A 17,983-nucleotide genomic window follows, 5' to 3' on the forward strand; every position below is an offset into this window, starting at 1 on the left:
TGCAACCGTCATAGTTCTAGGAAAAACAAATTCAAATACCTTGAAATTCAAGAATTGTGATCTAGTTTCAATGTGGGGTCATCTAGGCACCTTTAATAGACTACATTCTAGTTTCTTTGTGATGTTTGTAGTTCAAATCACACCTCCTTCTCTCCTAATATCTACTTAATCAAAAACAAAAGTACTAAGTTTGTTTAAGCTAGAAAGTTACAAGTACAATTTTAATTCAGTTTTACTATAATAAAGGTATTCCTGTAATTTCTAGATTTTATGGAGCAGAGCGTATCAAATGTCTATGATTATTATTTTATATTTATTTTGAGAAATTTTTCTGTTTGGTAAGTGCTTAATTTTCTTTGTTATCAAAAGTCCTAGTTGGTGTGAGCACCAAAATTTCTTGTTGATCTGATTGATCATACTTAACATCGATTGATGTTATTGGATATTGATACATTTTAGAATTAATATTTTATCTGCTCTAATTTCTGTATTTAATGTAATTGATTGTGAATTATTTCCATTGCTTACTTGGGTATAAAGTTATTTCCTTTCCTTCTAATATCTAATTGGGAACCCTATTTAAAGCTTCCATAATTCACTATCATAGGCAGCTGATCATGGATTAATGAAATCTGGTTTGAAATTTTTTTCCAAGCTTGCCTAACTCTAAGAAACTTAAAAAGTTCTAGGACTACAAACTATCTTACAACTATTTTGTCATAACTTCGATATGACAAGCTGCAAGTGATTGTCTATCATTTACATATGGACCCACCGTTTCTTTTACCAGTTACATTCTACCACATCACAATTGTGGAAATGAAGTTATGAAATAAATTGTGGTCCTAGATTTTTTTCCCCAATCCCTCTTTCTTTGCTTGGTGTTAATTTCTAGATTTTGACATTTTGTCCTTCTTTCTACTACTGCGTGATAATTTCAAACAACCATACCTTTGATCACTTTATTTTATCCCTCTTTCCATTATTTGATATTTAATAAGCCTAGACGTTGATTAATAATTTTATCTTCTTCTTTTTTTTCTTTTTTTACCTACACATGTTCCTCTTGAGAACGCGTTTGTAATCTTTCTAGGAAAAGGTTTTTTGTGAGCCCCAGTACTGTTTCTAGGAAAAGGACTGGCAATAGTCTATAAGGCTTCCTCATGGTAAACAAATATAGAGATTAAATTTTATAAAATTCCAAAACCAGATTTTAAGCTCTAAGGGTGTGATTGCTTAGGAAAGTGGGAGTAGCTGGGATTTATCTTTCTTTATTTCACGTTCAAATAATTCAATGTTACAACACCAAAAAGCCATCTACTCCCTCAATATCTATATTCAAAATCCAATATTTTCATTTCCTAAATCCTAAAATATCAAACGAAACTAATGACATGGTCAAAATTCCTGATTTAGAGCAGAATTTCTAAAGACCCTACACGGCCAGTAAAGCTTTTGTCTTGTGTCAAGACCAATTCAAAGGTTGATTAGCAACAAAGTAAAGGGGTAAAAGAAAATTTGGTGGGAAAAAACCTTTGTAATGTTAAGCTGTTTTCACTGCATACGACACATCCATTCTACTTCTTTAGCTTTATCAAATGTTTGAACTTAAAGAAAGTGTTTTAACTTTTAAAATTGAAAACGTTAGAAAGACTTCCATGCTCACATTCTTAAAGAAACATGACCAAAATGACAAATCAAAGCCAAAATTGTCAAGTTACATGACCAATGACCTCTTAACTTATATGCGAACCTCTTTCCCTTGTAAGAGCAAGGAGGGTTGAAATTGTGGATTCAAACCCACTATACTCAACAATAAAAAATTAAAACCTTTAAAAAATTTTAAAAAGTTCAGATACATGCTCCAAGAACCCAAAAAAAAAAAAAATTTACAGATACGTACTCCACTACAAATTCAAATACGTTGTTAAGTGTCAGGTGCTTAGAGATACGTACTCCATTTTTTCTGCAAACCATGTAGGACTGTTGATTTCTTATACCTTGAAGGTTTGGTGTAATTTATTTAAAACGAAAGGGAAGTTGGAACTTGGCAGTTGGCAGTTGGCAACGCATGTATGTACGTATATAGAAAAATGGGGAAGGCAAGTAGGTTTCTTAAGAAAATTGTGATGTTAACGGGTCTTGTAGCAGTGGCTTCAGAATTTTTTTCTAGTGGGGTCATAGTGTTGGAGTTAGGAATAGTTTTGAGAAAAAGTTTATTTATTTATTTTGTTTAACAAAGAAGCAATTTTAGCAATAATGCTACTAATGCAATACTTTCATAATAAAATTTAAGTGACAAGTTGTTAAAAGTATATAAAAAAGTTATGTTAATTGTTAGTCTAGATAAAAACCAATTGCTATATACCACTTAACTTTTTTTGTAAAATTATTGTGAAAATAGCACTAAGATAATTATATTTAAACTTATTTCAACTGAGTAATTCTACGGTACCCCCCAAAAAAATGGGGGGTACGGTACCCACTAGTAGGTAACCTGCAATACTAGGTTACTTTTTTCTCACATTTGATGGTTCCATCCTCACATTGTGCAGTTCTAACATCACATGTGACAGTTCTTTTCTCACATTTGGTGGTTCCCTTACTTTTTTCTCACATTTGATGGTTTTATCCTCACATTGTGCAGTTCCAACATCACATGTGATAGTTCTTTTCTCACATTGTGCAATTCCCTTACTTTTTTTTCTCACATTTGATGGTTCTATCCTCACATTATGCGGTTCCAACATCACATGTGATAGTTCTTTTGTCACATTGGGTGGTTCCCTTACTTTTTTCTCACACTTGACGGTTCCATCCTCACATTGTGCAATTCCAACATCACATGTGACAGTTCTTTTCTCACATTTGATGGTTCCCTTACTTTTTTTCTCATATTTGACGATTTCATCCTCACATTGTGCAGTTCTAACATCACATATGATAGTTCTTTTCTAACATTTGGTGGTTCCTTTACTTTTTTTTCTCACATTTGACGTATCTATCCTTACATTGTACAGTTTCAATATCACATGTGACAGTTCTTTTGTCACATTTGGTGGTTCTGTTACTTTTTTTTCCACATTTAACAGTTCTATCCTCACATTGTGCAGTTTTAACATCACATGTGACTGTTTTTTGTCACATTGGGTGGTTCCCTTACTTTTTTCTCACACTTGACGGTTCCATTTTTACGTTTTGCAGTTCCAACATCACATGTAACAGTTCTTTTGTCACATTTGGTGGTTCTCTTTTTTTTTTTTTTTCACACTTGACGATTTCATCCTCACATTGTGCAATTCCAACATCACATGTGACAATTTTTTTCTCACATTTGATAGTTCCATTGTTATATTAAGCAGTACCAACATCGCATCTGTTCTATTTTTGTCACATGTGACAGTTCTTTTCTCATATTTGGTGATTCATTTACTTTTTTCCTCACATTTGACGGTTTCATCCTTACAATATGCAGTTCCAACATCACATGTGATAATTGTTTTCTCACATTTGGTAGCTCCTTTACTTTTTTTTTCTCACATTTGACTGTTCCATCCTCACATTGTGCGGTTCCAACATTACATGCAACAATTCTTTTGTCATATTGGGTGGTTCTCTTACTTTTTTCTCATACTTGACGGTTCCATCCTCACTTTGTGCAGTTCTAATATCACATATGACAGTTCTTTTCTCACATTTGGTGGTTCCCTTACTTTTTTCTCACATTTGACGGTTCCATCCTCACATTGTGCAATTCCAACATCACATATGACAATTCGTCCATAGTGTCATCCAAGACCAGAAAGGTCATCCAAGTGCAAGAAGGTCGTCCAGCATGGAGTCACCTGGACGACTGCCAAACACTTAGAAATTTTCAGAGTAAATCTATATCCAAAAGTTTATGATTCGGACCATGTTCTACTATTTTGAAGTTGGAGCAAAATTCTTATTCATCGCTCTAAATTCCCACTAAGTTCTTAACTTCTGATGGCAGTTGTAGAAGTTAAGTTTGAACCTTCTAGCTTCCATCCACGTTGAGGAAATTACTAAACAAGTAACCATTTCTAAGCTCACTATAAAAGGAATTAGCCATATGAATTCAAAGTAAATTTTTCACCACTTATAGAGTTGGAATTCCTGAGTTCAAGAGAGAAAACTAACTTAAGCATCAGAGAGTTCTTGGCTACTTATATTTTTTAGGCATTTTCATTAGATCCACGTGTGCAGAAGTGTCAAATGACTGTGTCCGACACAGGTATAACCACCCATCTAAAGTGTCTATGCAATTTTGTTTCATAAAATTATTATTACATTTAGACCCATCTAAAACAAAATAAACATCCCAAAAAATTTCCACAATAACAAAAATTACCAATAGAAAAGCTAAAAACAATAAGCATAATTGATCGATTTTATCTAAAATAAACAGCCAAGTCCTTTTTAAAAAAATTATCAAAATAGTTTTGTCATTGAGAGTTTAGCATATCGATCACAATGATAAGTGTGAGCCTCATTTGAGTCAGCAGAGCCTCTACTAGCTAAGTCTGAGAAAGTCCTAATAGCAATGAAATGTTTTCATTATTGAAGACTTATTGGTGCCACAAAATACCCTTAAAACCATAAAATCATAAAAATGACCGAAATACCCTCAAAACTTAAAAAATGACCAAAAATACTCCCCTAAGACTTGAAAACAACCAAAATTACCCCCAAAACTCTCTAAAATTACCAGAATAAGTTGTACTTTTTGTATACTTATTGAAACTTAAAAGATGATAAGTTATCTAAAAAAGCTCTCTAGCATGTACGGTTTTCAATAAGTTTGGTGTGAGCTCATAATTTCAAAATAATTTTATGTAAAAGTTCAATGTTACATTGATGGTTTCCCTTTCTTCTTCTTGTTTTTTTTTAAGGCTAAATGAAATTACTAAGATAGTTAGGTTTAAATGAAGCATCAATACTAACTTTTCAATTAATTAAAAATTATCTTTTAGTTAACACTATTAATAAAAATTTTAAAATATCTAATAAAAGTTTGATTATTTACTTCTACTATTTTTTTCAATTTTTTTTTCCACACTCTTACTTCTACTAACTCCATCAACAACTTTGGACACCCCTAATACGAAATTTTTTTGAAGCCAACATTAAATCCCGTGTTCACAACCACTAAATTTGGCAATTTGAACTCTAATCAGACTTGCACTGCACAAAAAGAAATTTCAATGTTCAAATAGATACTTGTTTGTTAAGCACTAAGATTATACCATCTTAAACAAAATTGTTGGGAACAACAATTTTTCACTAGTGATGGTTTCAATGACACTTCTTTTGCATCCATATCATCTTAAAAAAATAGATCAAATAACTCTGCATGTTTTGATGTATGATTTTTTTTTCCATTTAACATGATTTTTGAAACAATTTTTTTAGTTGGCATGTTTTTGAAACATATTTGTAAACTAGCATTTTGAGTATGAGTCTTAAAGACTCGAGATTGCTTAAGAAACTCAAGCCTTTAAGACTCGAGTACAAGATCAAGTTCTAGTAATTCATATATATAGAACTCATTCACAATATTTTATTTGCAAAAAATAAAAAATAAAAAATTATACATTTTATATATTCATCAAGACAAGATTAACTACGACATAAAGATGCAACTTGCTCAATGATTTGATTATACAATAGCAACAATATAAGGCAAAAATAATGTCATAGTCATGACTCATGACAAGTCTATTCCATAGTCCATACTTCAACTTTTTTTTTTCCTGGGGCCAAACTTGATTCTTGCATTCCCTAAGGCGGCCAAACCTGATTCTTGCATTCCCTAAGGCCAAAACTGCAATTGACCAGTTGGAATAAAAAAAGAGTTATTTATTAGACATGGTGTAGTAGGTTTTGGCAGGGCACAGTCCAAGATTTCCCTGACGTACCATTCCAAGGGTCCAATAGTAGCATAGTAAACTTTTGAGAGCTCCTGCAACCTGGTGCATTTCTCAATCTAGCGAATCACCTTCAAGACTGCATAACATGCATATAAAATAGCTTAACATCACTTTAAAGTTTCTAACAAATAATTTCACAAATATCTCCTATGCATTTCCAAAATCAAAACTAAAATAAAATATATTTAAAAATCTAATATGTATAGATCAATTTTAAGATTATACACACTCCAAGTTTAAACCAAGGAACATATTAACAAATCAATTTTCACATTAAGAAAATCAATTGGTTATCACCAGGAATATGATGACAAAGAAGATCCTTTACAAAGCAAAGCCCAAGTTATTAAACTTTCAATCAAAACTTCAACGACTAATGCACAATTTACTATCAAACTACCTGCCAAAAGTTGGGGAAACTTAGACACAAAGCTTGAGAATACACACACACACACGCATATCTATGGGAAAACAGGTCATAATTGGGATCCTAAAGTTGACAGAACTATAACATTGCAAACTTCTTTTTTTTTTTTTGGAGAAGCCAACCTGGAAGTCTAGGAAGGAAATTTATTGAAAAATAACAGCAATAATGTGACAAAATGAAGATTGTTCAAATTTTTAGGTCCAAGAATGGTTTGGTTTTTGGAAATTAAATTCAATGAAATGGAATTTGATGACTTAAATTATATCTGTACCACAAGGGCATACATTCTTTGCCAAAATATGCATTCCTACAAAATGGAAAGTGAGTTCCTACTCCTTTGGGATGATTCCTTGAAATTGGCAGAATATACCTAATCTACTTCCCACATTACACAATTTCTACAATAAAAAATAAAATAGCCTACACCAATGACACATAATCCTGTGCATCAAAATCAGGCACCAAGACATTTTATTCCTCAATTTGCATTCCATGGGAACAAACTTAACTAATCTCCTCTAATTTAACCATATATATACACATAGAACTACGGCAAGCATGTAGAAATCACAAGAAATTATAAATTATAACATTGAGAGGAAATAAATAAAAATAAATAAAAAATACGAATAGAGTAAACTAATAATGCAAACCTAAAAGAAAAAACAATTGGTTGGATCTGTTGCTCATACAAAAGCTTAATGATTGTTTTGGCATGGAAAATTGTTTTTGGACCTATAATTAGGCTAGGTGCTAATGAATAACTAGCATTAGTAAGTTAGTACTCTCTCGAGAACTTTGTAAACATTATGTCAAAAGAGAAACAAAGCAAGTGACTTTAGGATATAATTTAAAATAACCATAATGAGACTAAATCCTTTCTACCATACTTCCATTTGTGGATTGAGGAAGGGTGCTTGCCAATGGTAATATAGCGGATGCTGAAATGACAAGGAATGAACCAAATTTGATGGCTGGGAACTTGAACTCTGCACATTAAAGTAAAAAAAAATTAATGTAGCCACTACATGAGCAACTAACTATATAGGCAAGAGGAATGGTATTTAGGGATGGCTAAAGCAAAACCTAGTTGCCAGGAACAATATTTGGGGTAGACAACTGGTTACTTCCACCTTTTTCTTTCTTTGAACTTTTCTCATGACAACTCTTGATCTGATGTTTACCACCATGAGCATGATCCTTTTTCTTCGGCCCATTTAAATTAGGTTGTTCAAATTATCTCCAATAATTAATTCATTATTGCCATCTTTATCTTTAAGTACATTTGCATCTTCAATATCCTTTGCATCGAATAAAGGAATGAAGGGTTCTTATCTTGTTGCTTCTGAAAATTAATCAGTAAGCCTCGTGCATTTCCCTCTGTCATAGCATTTCTCCTCCTTGAACACAAATAGTTGTTATAATCTAATAAAAGATAACCCAAATTTTCTCGACCCTCTACGGCTCTACTTGACTACTCATAAAGTTTCTATTGAATCCCATACTTATAGGCCATATCCACTTCAATGGCTTGGGTAGCAGTTACTTTTCTTTGTGAGGGCAACATGTGAGCTTGTTCATGAGGTACAATTATGCTCCTTTTTAAAAGCCCACAAAGGTAGAACTGTTGGGTGACTTTGCTTAAAAACCAAAACTTAAGTTTGACTCTCCTGGACTTCCAAAGTATTTGATTTGTGGGCTATTACATTTGTGTGTGCAGGGATAAATGTACAAACTATAAAGGTGGGCATCTTTCAAATTTGCTTAAGAGCAAGTTGAACTGTATGCTTAATTTGTAATTGTGTATGGCATGTCCAAGCTAAAACATAGTTGTCACATTGTCACAGAAAGAAGCATTTAATTTTTTGATAGGTAGAAAGAACTTGATTTATATTTTAGATTTGCTTATCTCTCATATTAGAAGCTCTTAATCTATTGAATAGAGCCCCAAGTTATTATAAAGACTCATCATTGTATGTAATTTATAACTTGAAGATTTAATATTATATAGATTACAGTACAAGATGTTGAAACCACATATATGAGAGAAAAACAAAAGATTGGATGGATAGACAAGATAACTAGCAATGGTAAAACATACCTTCAGGACGAATTTCTGACCAAGCGTGCCTTAAAAAATCAAATCAAATCCAAAATTAGAAACTTGAAACTATAATGCTTTAAGTTGATGATACTTAATATTTGGCACTGAAATATGAAACCAGTACAAGAAGAATAAGGCTAATTTGTCAAAATAGTCGCCTTTCAAGTCTCTCTCCTTGAGACATGGTTTCTAGGAACAAAATTTTCAGCAAGCTCGATGAAGGAACAAGTAGTGAGGGCATACGAGGAAATTGAAAGGTGAAATACCCAAACCAAATTAATCCAAAAATTAAAAATAAACGCACGAATCTTACCCAAAACCTAGAATATGAAATACTGAATCAAATCTAACCAAAACTAAAACCCAAATCAAATAAAAAGAAACACAGTTTCTCAATTGCCCATAAAAATTCTTACCGATAGCAATGGCGGAAGGTTTGCAGTGGTGGCTGCTGTGTAGTAGTGATAGGCTGATAGCTGTGGCACATCGCCTCTCAAGGTTCTCGTTCAACAGAGCTTAAAACCTCTTCGGTTTTTTTTTTTTTTTTTTTTTGTTTTTATACTTTAACCAGATTAGCCGGTAACTGGTATCCATACTAAAATTAATTAACGACCAGGATTAAAGGGAAGTAATATGAAAGGTTAAGATTGGAGTGGGTACCGTACCCCCAAAAAAAAGAGGGGGTACAGTAGAATGACCCATTTCAACTGGTTTCAAATAAAAATTAAGTTGAGGGTGTTGAAATTTTTTATTTAGGGGTAAAAAAAAATATTATATATATAGTGTTTTTTTTTTTTTTTTTTTTTTTGGGCCAGGTCAGGGGTTCAATGAACCCCTTGGCTGGCTGTAGCGCCGCCCATATGTGGTAGACCTTTTCAACTCTTGGTATAAATCTAAAGTTCACGGTTCTCTGTTCAGAAGCTAAGACTTTAAGCTCTTTCTCTTTGGGTTTTCTTGGAGCTATGGAACCGGAAATAACGACGCTAGGGAGCTCTATCCCAGTTCCTTGTGTTCAAGAGCTAGCAAAGGAGAAGACAAGCACAGTCAGACCACGTTATGTGCGTTTTCCTAATGAGCCTCCCATCATATCTGACACCACTTCTTTACCCCAAGTCCCAGTCATCGACATGCAAAGATTATTTTCTGCAGAGTTCATGGACACAGAGTTGGAGAAGTTACACTATGCAAGCAAGGAATGGGGTTTCTTCCAGGTTATCCTCTCTCTCTCTCTCTCTCTCTCTCTCTGAAATGAATGTTTAGGAGTGGAAAACTGTACCTGTCTTACTAAATCTGAACAAACATGATCAAAATAATCGGTGGTTAAGTGGTCAAAAAAAGAATTAGAGAAAGAGATAAGATATGATTTGATGTAAAACATGACAAAGTGAGAAGAAAACTCTTCTTGAGAGCATTCACAGCAGTGGTGCTATATTGGTATATTGGTATTTTTTAGCTCCTCAGTCACCAAAAACATGCTCTAACAATGAAGCTTGTTAGAAATACTGGAAGATTGTATTGTATTTCTTAATGAGAGAATATACATCAGAGCCTTATATAGGAGGCGTAAGTGTGCGGTACAAGTAAAGTGTAGTGCAAGTACAAGTGTGCTATACAAGAAAGGTAATTGGGCCTAAAACCCATAATATAATATAATATACATTAACAGCCCCCCTCAAACTCAAGGTGGATGTGAGACCAACTTGAGGTTGTCAACTAAATCACGAGTGCGTCTCTTAGGAAGTGACTTGGTGAAGATATCTGCAAGTTGATCTTTGGAGGAGACGGAGAAGAGCTTAAGAGCACCATGGACAAGATGATAACGGATAAAATGACAATCAATCTCGATGTGTTTAGTCCGTTCATGAAAGACATCATTGTGAGCAATATGAATGGCACTCTGGTTGTCACAATAAAGGGGAGTAGCAGAGGAGGTGGACACACCCAAATCCTTAAGAAGCCAGCGTAGCCAAAGGAGCTCAGATGTGGTATCAGCAAGGGCACGATATTCTGCTTCAGTACTAGAGCGGGCCACAAAAGTTTGTTTCTTACTTCGCCAAGAAATCAAAGAAGAACCAAGGAGAAAGCAATAACCTGTAGTGGACCTGCGATCAGTGGGATCCCCTGCCTAATCAGCATCAGAAAATGCACGAAGTACAAGAGGAGACTGAGCTGAGTAGAAAAGGCCATGGAAGAGAGTGCCCTTCAGATATCGAAGAATGCGCAGAACAGCAGCATAGTGAGTAGATCGTGGAGCAGACAGATACTGGCTCACCTGATGAACAGCATAGGAGATGTCTGGACGAGTAACTGTGAGATAAACTAGGCTGCCAACCAATCGTCTGTAAAGAGAAGGATTAGACAATGGTTTCCCCCCCGAGGGTGTCAAATGCGCATTAAGTTCAACCGGAGTGTCAACAGTCTTGCTGTCAGTGAGTCCAGCTCGAGATAAAAGGTCAGAAGCATACTTGGCTTGAGTAATATAAAGACCATCTGTGGAATGAGTAATTTCAAGACCCAAGAAATAACTGAGATGTCCAAGATCTTTCATCTCAAATTGCTGACTGAGAAAATCCTTGAGTTCTTGAATGCCACTGAGGTCATCACCAGTTATGATCATATCATCCACATATAGAAGAAGCAAAATGGTGCCTTTATCAGTACGACGAAGAAATAAGGCAGAATCATACGGACTGGCAGTGTAACCCAAGCGAAAGATAGTGGAGCTGAACTTGGCAAACCAAGCTCGTGGAGCTTGTTTAAGACCATAAAGTGCACGTCGAAGATGACAAACCTTGTTTGAGTCAACAGAGAGACCAGGAGGAGGTTGCATATAGACTGCTTCACTCAAATCCCCATTAAGGAAAGCATTTTTAACATCCATCTGAAAAAGATCCCATTTACTAGCAGCAGCAACAGCTAAGAGGGCACGAACAGATGAGATACGAGCAACTGGAGCAAAAGTCTCTTCATAATCAATCCCATACTCCTGTGTAAAACCTTTTGCAACAAGACGAGCCTTGTAGCGCTCAATGGACCCATCAGAGCGAGTCTTGATCTTATAGATCCACTTACAACCAACCACAGACTGTCCAGGAGGAAGAGTGACCAGATCCCAGGTATGGTTTTTGGTTAATGCATCAAGTTCCTCTTTCATTGCAATCTGCCATAAAGGGTCAGTGGAGGCCTCACGATAGGTTTGAGGCTCGTGAAGTGTAGCAAGGGCAGTGTAACAATGATAGTCAAGTAAATGTGTAGGAACGGATCTTACCCGGGTTGAGTGGCGATGTGGAATGTCTTGTGGAGGATCTTCAGGCGGAGCAGGAGCAGGGGACCCAGGCTCAAGGTGGGGTAGCTCGTCATCAACCTGTTCATCTTCAACCTGTCTAGGAGAAGCATCAAAAATATCTGGAGAGAAGTCCAAAGAAGGATCAAAAGTATTTGTAGAAGGAACAAGAGACTCGTCTGGAAAGATTTCTAAAACAGAGGAGTTAGTCAAGGAAGAACGAAAGTGAGAGAGCTCAACAAACAATCGGTGTTCCCAAAAGACAACATTACGAGAAACACGAAGACGATGAGAGACAGGATCATAACACCTATACCCCTTTTGAGTTTCGCCATAACCAAGGAAACAACAAAGTCTAGATCGAGGCTCAAGTTTGTTGTGCTCATGAGGCTGAAGAAGAACGAAACAAGCAGATCCAAAGGATCGAAGGTGATGATAATCAGGAGGTGACCCAAAGAGACGCTCATACGGAGTCTGATTATGAATGACAGCACTTGGAATGCGATTAATCGCATGAACAGCATTAAGAGCAGCTTCACCCCAAAATGGGGCAGGAACTTTGGCAGAAAGAAGAAGAGCACGAATAGTGTCAAGAATATGACGAAGTTTTCTTTCGGCTCGACCATTTTGCTGAGAGGTACCTGGACAAGTTAGATGATGCACAGTGCCATAGGAATGTAACAAAGCTTGAAAAGCATATTGAGTATATTCAAGAGCATTATCAGAACGAAAAGTTTTGATACGTTTGGAGAATTGGGTTTCAACCATTTTGGCAAAGTTGCTGTATATTGGTAAAATTTCAGAACGAGATTTCATAGGAAATATCCAACTATAACGAGAATAATCATCAATAAAGACAACAAAATATCGAGATCCACCAATACTAGCAACAGAAGAAGGCCCCCAAACATCAGAATGAATTAACTCAAAAATACTATTAGAAAAGGATTCACTGTTATTAAAAGGCAAAGCTGGTTGTTTTCCTAACTGACATGAAGTACAATCAAAATTTTCTTTGGACACAGAACCCAACAGACCCCTAGAAGCTAACTGTTGTACCCGAGAAGATGATGCATGACCAAGACGAGAATGCCAAAGTGCAAGAGATGGTAAGGAAGAAACTGCAGCAGCTGCAGCAGCAACAGAAACAGGAGCAACAGGTGGAAGATGAAGATTGTCCACGGGAAACATACGCCCAACTCTAGGGCCGGTCCCAAGCTCTTGTCCCGTCCTCGGATCCTGCACAATACACCCAGAATAGTCAAAAATAAGGCGATAACCTAATTCAGCTAATTGTCCCACAGAGCACAAATTATAGGATAGGTCAGGTACATGGAAGACTCCAGGAACAGAAAGGTTAGAGGTTGAAACAAAACCTAAACTATTTCCATGCATGGTGGAACCATCAGCTATATGAATATTTAGAGGATGTGGTGCAGGGTCAAGTTTGGAGAATAAGGATGAGTGAGGTGTCATGTGATTGCAGCAGGCAGAATCAAAAAGCCAAGTTTGAGACTTACCGGGTAGAACAGATAGGGCAGTGGAAAGAGATGCATTACCAGCCATACGAACAGCCTGAGCTATGATCTCCTGTAGTTCAGTGGGGGAGAGGTTGATAGTGGATCCAGAAGACTGGGACTCAGCTGAGGTGGAAGCCATTGGCGGAGTAGGCTCAGTATTAGCAACAGCAGCAGTAGATTTGTTGCGACGGAAACAAGTCTCAATGGTGTGGCCAGAACGCTTGCAATAGTTGCAGACTTTTTTGTTGGATTGCTTGCGACGATTGTGAGAGCCAGAGGAATCACTTGATTGCTGAGGTTGCTCTATGAGTGGAGTAGATGGAGTAATAGCCAAAACATTGAGCTTATTCTGGGCTTGAAGGGTTGCAAGACGAGCTTCTTCTCTAACTAGCTCATTCACAGCAGTATCAAGAGAGGGAGCAGGACTGCGATTTAGAAGCTGACCTCGAATGGGCTCAAAGTCCTTGTGAAGTGACATCAGGAATTCATAGAGGCGAAATTCATCTCTGATGGAAGCATATTGCTGAGCATCCTTTGAGCATGCCCAAGTTGGATCAGAAAGGTCAATTTGGTCCCAAATGTAGCGAAGCTGATCATAATAGTCATTGATGGATTGCCCTGGTTCTTGCCTGAGTTGATGCAATTCAACCACTAACTGATATTTCATGGATCCATGAGTAGTGGAGTACCTTTTGGCCAACATATCCCATGCAAATTATGCCTAAAACCCATAATATAATATAATATACATTAACAAAGCTAAATCTATTTTTTTTAGCTTCATTGCTACAGTGCACATCTATAGATAGATGTGCACTGTTCATGAGAGCTAAAAATAATAATAATATTTTAATAAATTTCTCTCTCTTCTTTCATTTAAAAAATATTTTCTCTTTCTTTCTTTTTCAATGTTTCTCTCTCTGGCTTCTCTTCTTTCTTCCTTTTTCCTTCTCATTTTTTTTTTCTCTCCCTCATCTACTCTCTGCTTCGCCGACTGTTCTGGGTTCATCTTCATCGCCCAGTCCTTCATTGCTAATCTTCATCGCCCTTTCCTTCATCGCCATCCCATCTCTGGGTTCTGTGATGGCGATTTGGCTGGATTTCATGGTGGCTGTGGGCGGTTGTTCTTGGTTGGCCATGGTGGTGGATCGGTTTGTGGTGTTTTTATTGTAGTGAGATATTGTAATGAGATGGAATATTTTATTGTAGTAGATATATTATTTTATTGTGATGTTTATATTATTTTATTGTGTTGAAAGCTAAAATAAATCCACTGCTGCAGCATGTGTATTGGTAAAATAAATAAAGTAACTTTTTGTGTAGCTAAATTGCTAAATTTTTAGCTCCACTGCTATGGATGCTCAAAAAAGAGTTGACTTTACTCTGTTTATGATTTCCTATTTTATTTCTTATAGTACGAGACTGTACGACTGTACAAGGATAGTAGATTATATAACTTTTAAAGTTACAACCTTGGTCAGGCCACAAAGAAGAGTTGGCATTCTATATTGTTCGGAAGCTTCTGAGTTTATAATTATCTTTTTTTTTCTTTAATATAAAAAACTGGTTTAAATATATTTTAGTTTGAATGGAGTTTATTCCTCTTGCGCAGTTAATTAATCATGGGGTGAGCATTTCATTGGTGGAAAAGGTGAAAGTTGGCATTCAAGAACTCTTTAATCTCCCAATGGAAGAGAAGAAGAAGTTATGGCAATTACCAGGAGATATTGAGGGGTTTGGACAAACCTTTGTTGTGTCTGAGGAACAAAAGCTTGATTGGGGAGACATGTTCAAAATGGTCACACATCCAATCCATTTGAGAAAGCCTCACTTGTTCCCCAAGATCCCACTCCCATTCAAGTATCTCTCTCTCTCTCTCTCAATCTTTCTCTCTCTCTCCCTCTCTCTTCAAAATAATTGGTACTTCTTTTATTCCTCTTTCTTGACTCATTAATTTGTACTTTTTTTATTAATTATTTTCAAGAACTTATTTTTAAAAACAAAAAAAATTTATATCTCTCTCACAATAATTGGTACTTCTTTTATTTTTTCTTGATTTAATAATTTGTACATTTTTTTATTAATTGTTTTCAAAAAATTATTTTTTAAAACAAAACAATTTATATGGTATTTCCTGGTAAACCATGAGCTAACATTAACACTAAAAATTCACAAGTCTGTTACAATGCATTAGCCTTATCAAAAGCCAAAATAGCCTCCACCTCAAGCGGTGGGTTACAAAAAATAGCAAAATTATACAAGGACTGCACTCCAATTTAGCCAATGCATCAGCACACTGGTTAGCTTCAAAATAAGCATGGATCACCTTGCAATTCTTGTTTGGGAACTCCTTCAAAAGGTTCCTATAATCAGTTAAGAGTGGTTCCATTAATAAATTTCCAACTCTACCTTTGTGGATGACGGGGAATCCCAGATATCTACCAAGATTATAGGTTGCAAGGATCCCCAATCCCCTACACATAGTCCTTTTCCTCCTTGCGGTGACATTAGGAGAGAAGAAGACTCTAGACTTACCATAATTGACCTTTTGCCCAGCCAAGTTACAAAAATTGTTGATAACTTCCATTATGGCATTGCAATTCTTGGTATTAGCTTTGGCAAAAAGCATAATGTCATCTACAAAGAAAACATGGGAGAAGCTAGGACCTCTTCTGGAAGCTCTGACCATATCCCACTTATTTTCTTCACACATTTTGGTAATTTAAGCCCTAAGAAATTCCATACATAAAAGGAACAGATAGGGTGAAATGGGATCACCTTGTCTAATTCCCCTCAAGGGACAAAAAGATTGAAGTTTGCTTCCATTGAAGAGTAGAGAGGTTGATGTTGTTGACACACAGCTTAGGATTAGCTTAATAATGTTCTCAGGGAACCCAAAGTGAATAAGCACCATCCTAATGAAACTCCACTCCAAACGATCATAGGCTTTCTCCAAGTCTGTCTTCACTACCATATAACCATCTTTACCTCTCCTTTTCCCAAGAGAGTAAATAGGTTCTTGGGCAATGATTACATTATATGCTCCTCTTCTCCCTTCAAGGAATGCAGCTTGCATTGGAGATATGAGTCTAAGTAGTAGGGGTCTAATTCTCTGAACTAGGATTTTAGAGATAATTTTATACACAATATTGCATAAGCTTATAGGTCTGTATTGGCTAACTGTCTCAGGTCCCAATTGTTTAGGAATCAAAGCAATAAGAGTTTGGTTAAGGTAATTAGGAATTTTCTGATTAGCAAAAAATTTCTTCACTTCACTTCTCACTGATTCCCCAACCATAAGCCAGAACCTCTAATAGAAACCAGCATGCATCCTATCACTTCCCGGGGCTTTGTATGGCTTCATGGATCTAAGGGCATCCCATATCTCTTTATCAGAAGGCATCAGACGCACAGAATTGGCTTCATTCTCATCTAGCCTCATGCACCACTCAAAATCCCAGCTTTAAACCAAAGGGCAGGTAGTTTGGTCAGTCTGGTATAGCTTTACAAAACTATTGGTAAAAACCTCTTGTACTTGTTCCACATTATGAATCCAAACTCCCTCATCATTCAAAATGCTGGTAATTCTGTTCTTACTCCTTCTAGCCAGAGTAGTCAAATGAAAATAGGAAGTGTTTCTCTCTCCAAAAATGGTCCAATCGACCCTAGATTTCATTACCCACAATTCTTCTTCAAGCTGTAAAATCTCATTGTATTCTCCAGATAGCTGCTCTTGGAGATTGATCAGGAAGCTATTAGGATTATTGGCAAGAGCTCTTTGCACTTCCAGCAATCTTGCCATAATCTATCTCTTGCTCACAAATATATTTCCAAAGACTTCATTATTCCAAATTTGGGTTTTGTGAGTGAATCTAGTGACAGCTCTAGCTAGATCATCTTCCATGCCAGCCCAAAATTCCCTAACAATGGCTGGAAAGTCATTATGGCTCAACCACATGAGTTGGAATCTAAAAGGATGATTGGAGGTATTAGTCAGATTAGGGCACAAATTAAGCAAGAGAGGGCAATGATCAAAGTTAACTCTAGCCAGATGAGTTACATTAGCTTCAGGAAAAGAAGATTTCCAATCAGGGTTAGCCCAAACTCTATCAATTCTACATTGGATGAGACCCCCCCCCCCCCAACTCTCTCTTGTTAGTCCAAGTAAATTTTGGCCCTGAGAACCCCAAATCCATCATTTGACAATCATTCATATAATCTAGAATAGCCCTCACTCTTCTTAGATAGATAGGATTACCCCCAGCCTTTTCCCCCTCAGTAATAACCTCATTAAAGTCCCCCTTAATAGCCCAAGGGAGATCATGCAAAGTGGCTATCAATTTAAGGTTTTCCCATAACATGCATCTTTCTACAAACCTAGGACTAGCATAAATGCACTAATAATCCAACTAAGGGATTGAGACCTTACCCGAATAATGGCATGGATCTCTTGTTCAATTGAAGCCAGGACTTCCACTTGCACCAAATCAGTCCTCCAGAGCAGCTTAATGCCCCCCCAGCAAAGCCAATAGTATCTGCTACCACCAACCCATCAAAAGGCAAGGATTTAATCATCTCCACAGCTTTAGCACCACTCATTCTAGTTTCTGTAATCACCATCAGAATTGGAGCATGCCATTCCACCAAGTCCATCACTGTCTTTCTGAATTGGGGTTTCATAGCACCCCTACAATTCCA

At 36.4% G+C, this 17,983-nt stretch overlaps 1 protein-coding gene and 1 long non-coding RNA gene across 7 annotated transcripts in view; one reads left to right on the top strand and one right to left on the bottom strand.

Moving 5' to 3' along the window:
• Positions 1–17,983, top strand: part of LOC126726369 (protein SRG1-like) — an 81,176-nt gene that overhangs the window by 32,237 nt on the left and 30,956 nt on the right. The window contains exons 2-3 of one of the 6 annotated variants that reach the window (XM_050431611.1): positions 9,401–9,693; positions 14,898–15,145. The exons of 3 other annotated variants lie outside the window; for them this stretch is intronic. In XM_050431611.1, coding sequence (XP_050287568.1) covers positions 9,445–9,693; positions 14,898–15,145 — 497 coding nt within the window. In that variant the 5' untranslated portion in view covers positions 9,401–9,444. Of the gene's footprint in view, positions 1–9,397; positions 9,694–14,897; positions 15,146–17,983 lie in introns of those variants that run through there. 2 more of the 6 variants (XM_050431612.1, XM_050431609.1) reach the window with 2 other exon arrangements.
• Positions 5,598–8,384, bottom strand: LOC126726380 (uncharacterized). The gene is made up of 2 exons (XR_007655847.1): positions 7,269–8,384; positions 5,598–6,027 (listed from the first exon to the last, which is right to left on the bottom strand). It is a non-coding gene; the product is annotated as an uncharacterized LOC126726380 (long non-coding RNA).

Source organism: Quercus robur, chromosome 5, assembly GCF_932294415.1.
Source record: "Quercus robur chromosome 5, dhQueRobu3.1, whole genome shotgun sequence".
Lineage (NCBI taxonomy): Eukaryota > Viridiplantae > Streptophyta > Magnoliopsida > Fagales > Fagaceae > Quercus > Quercus robur.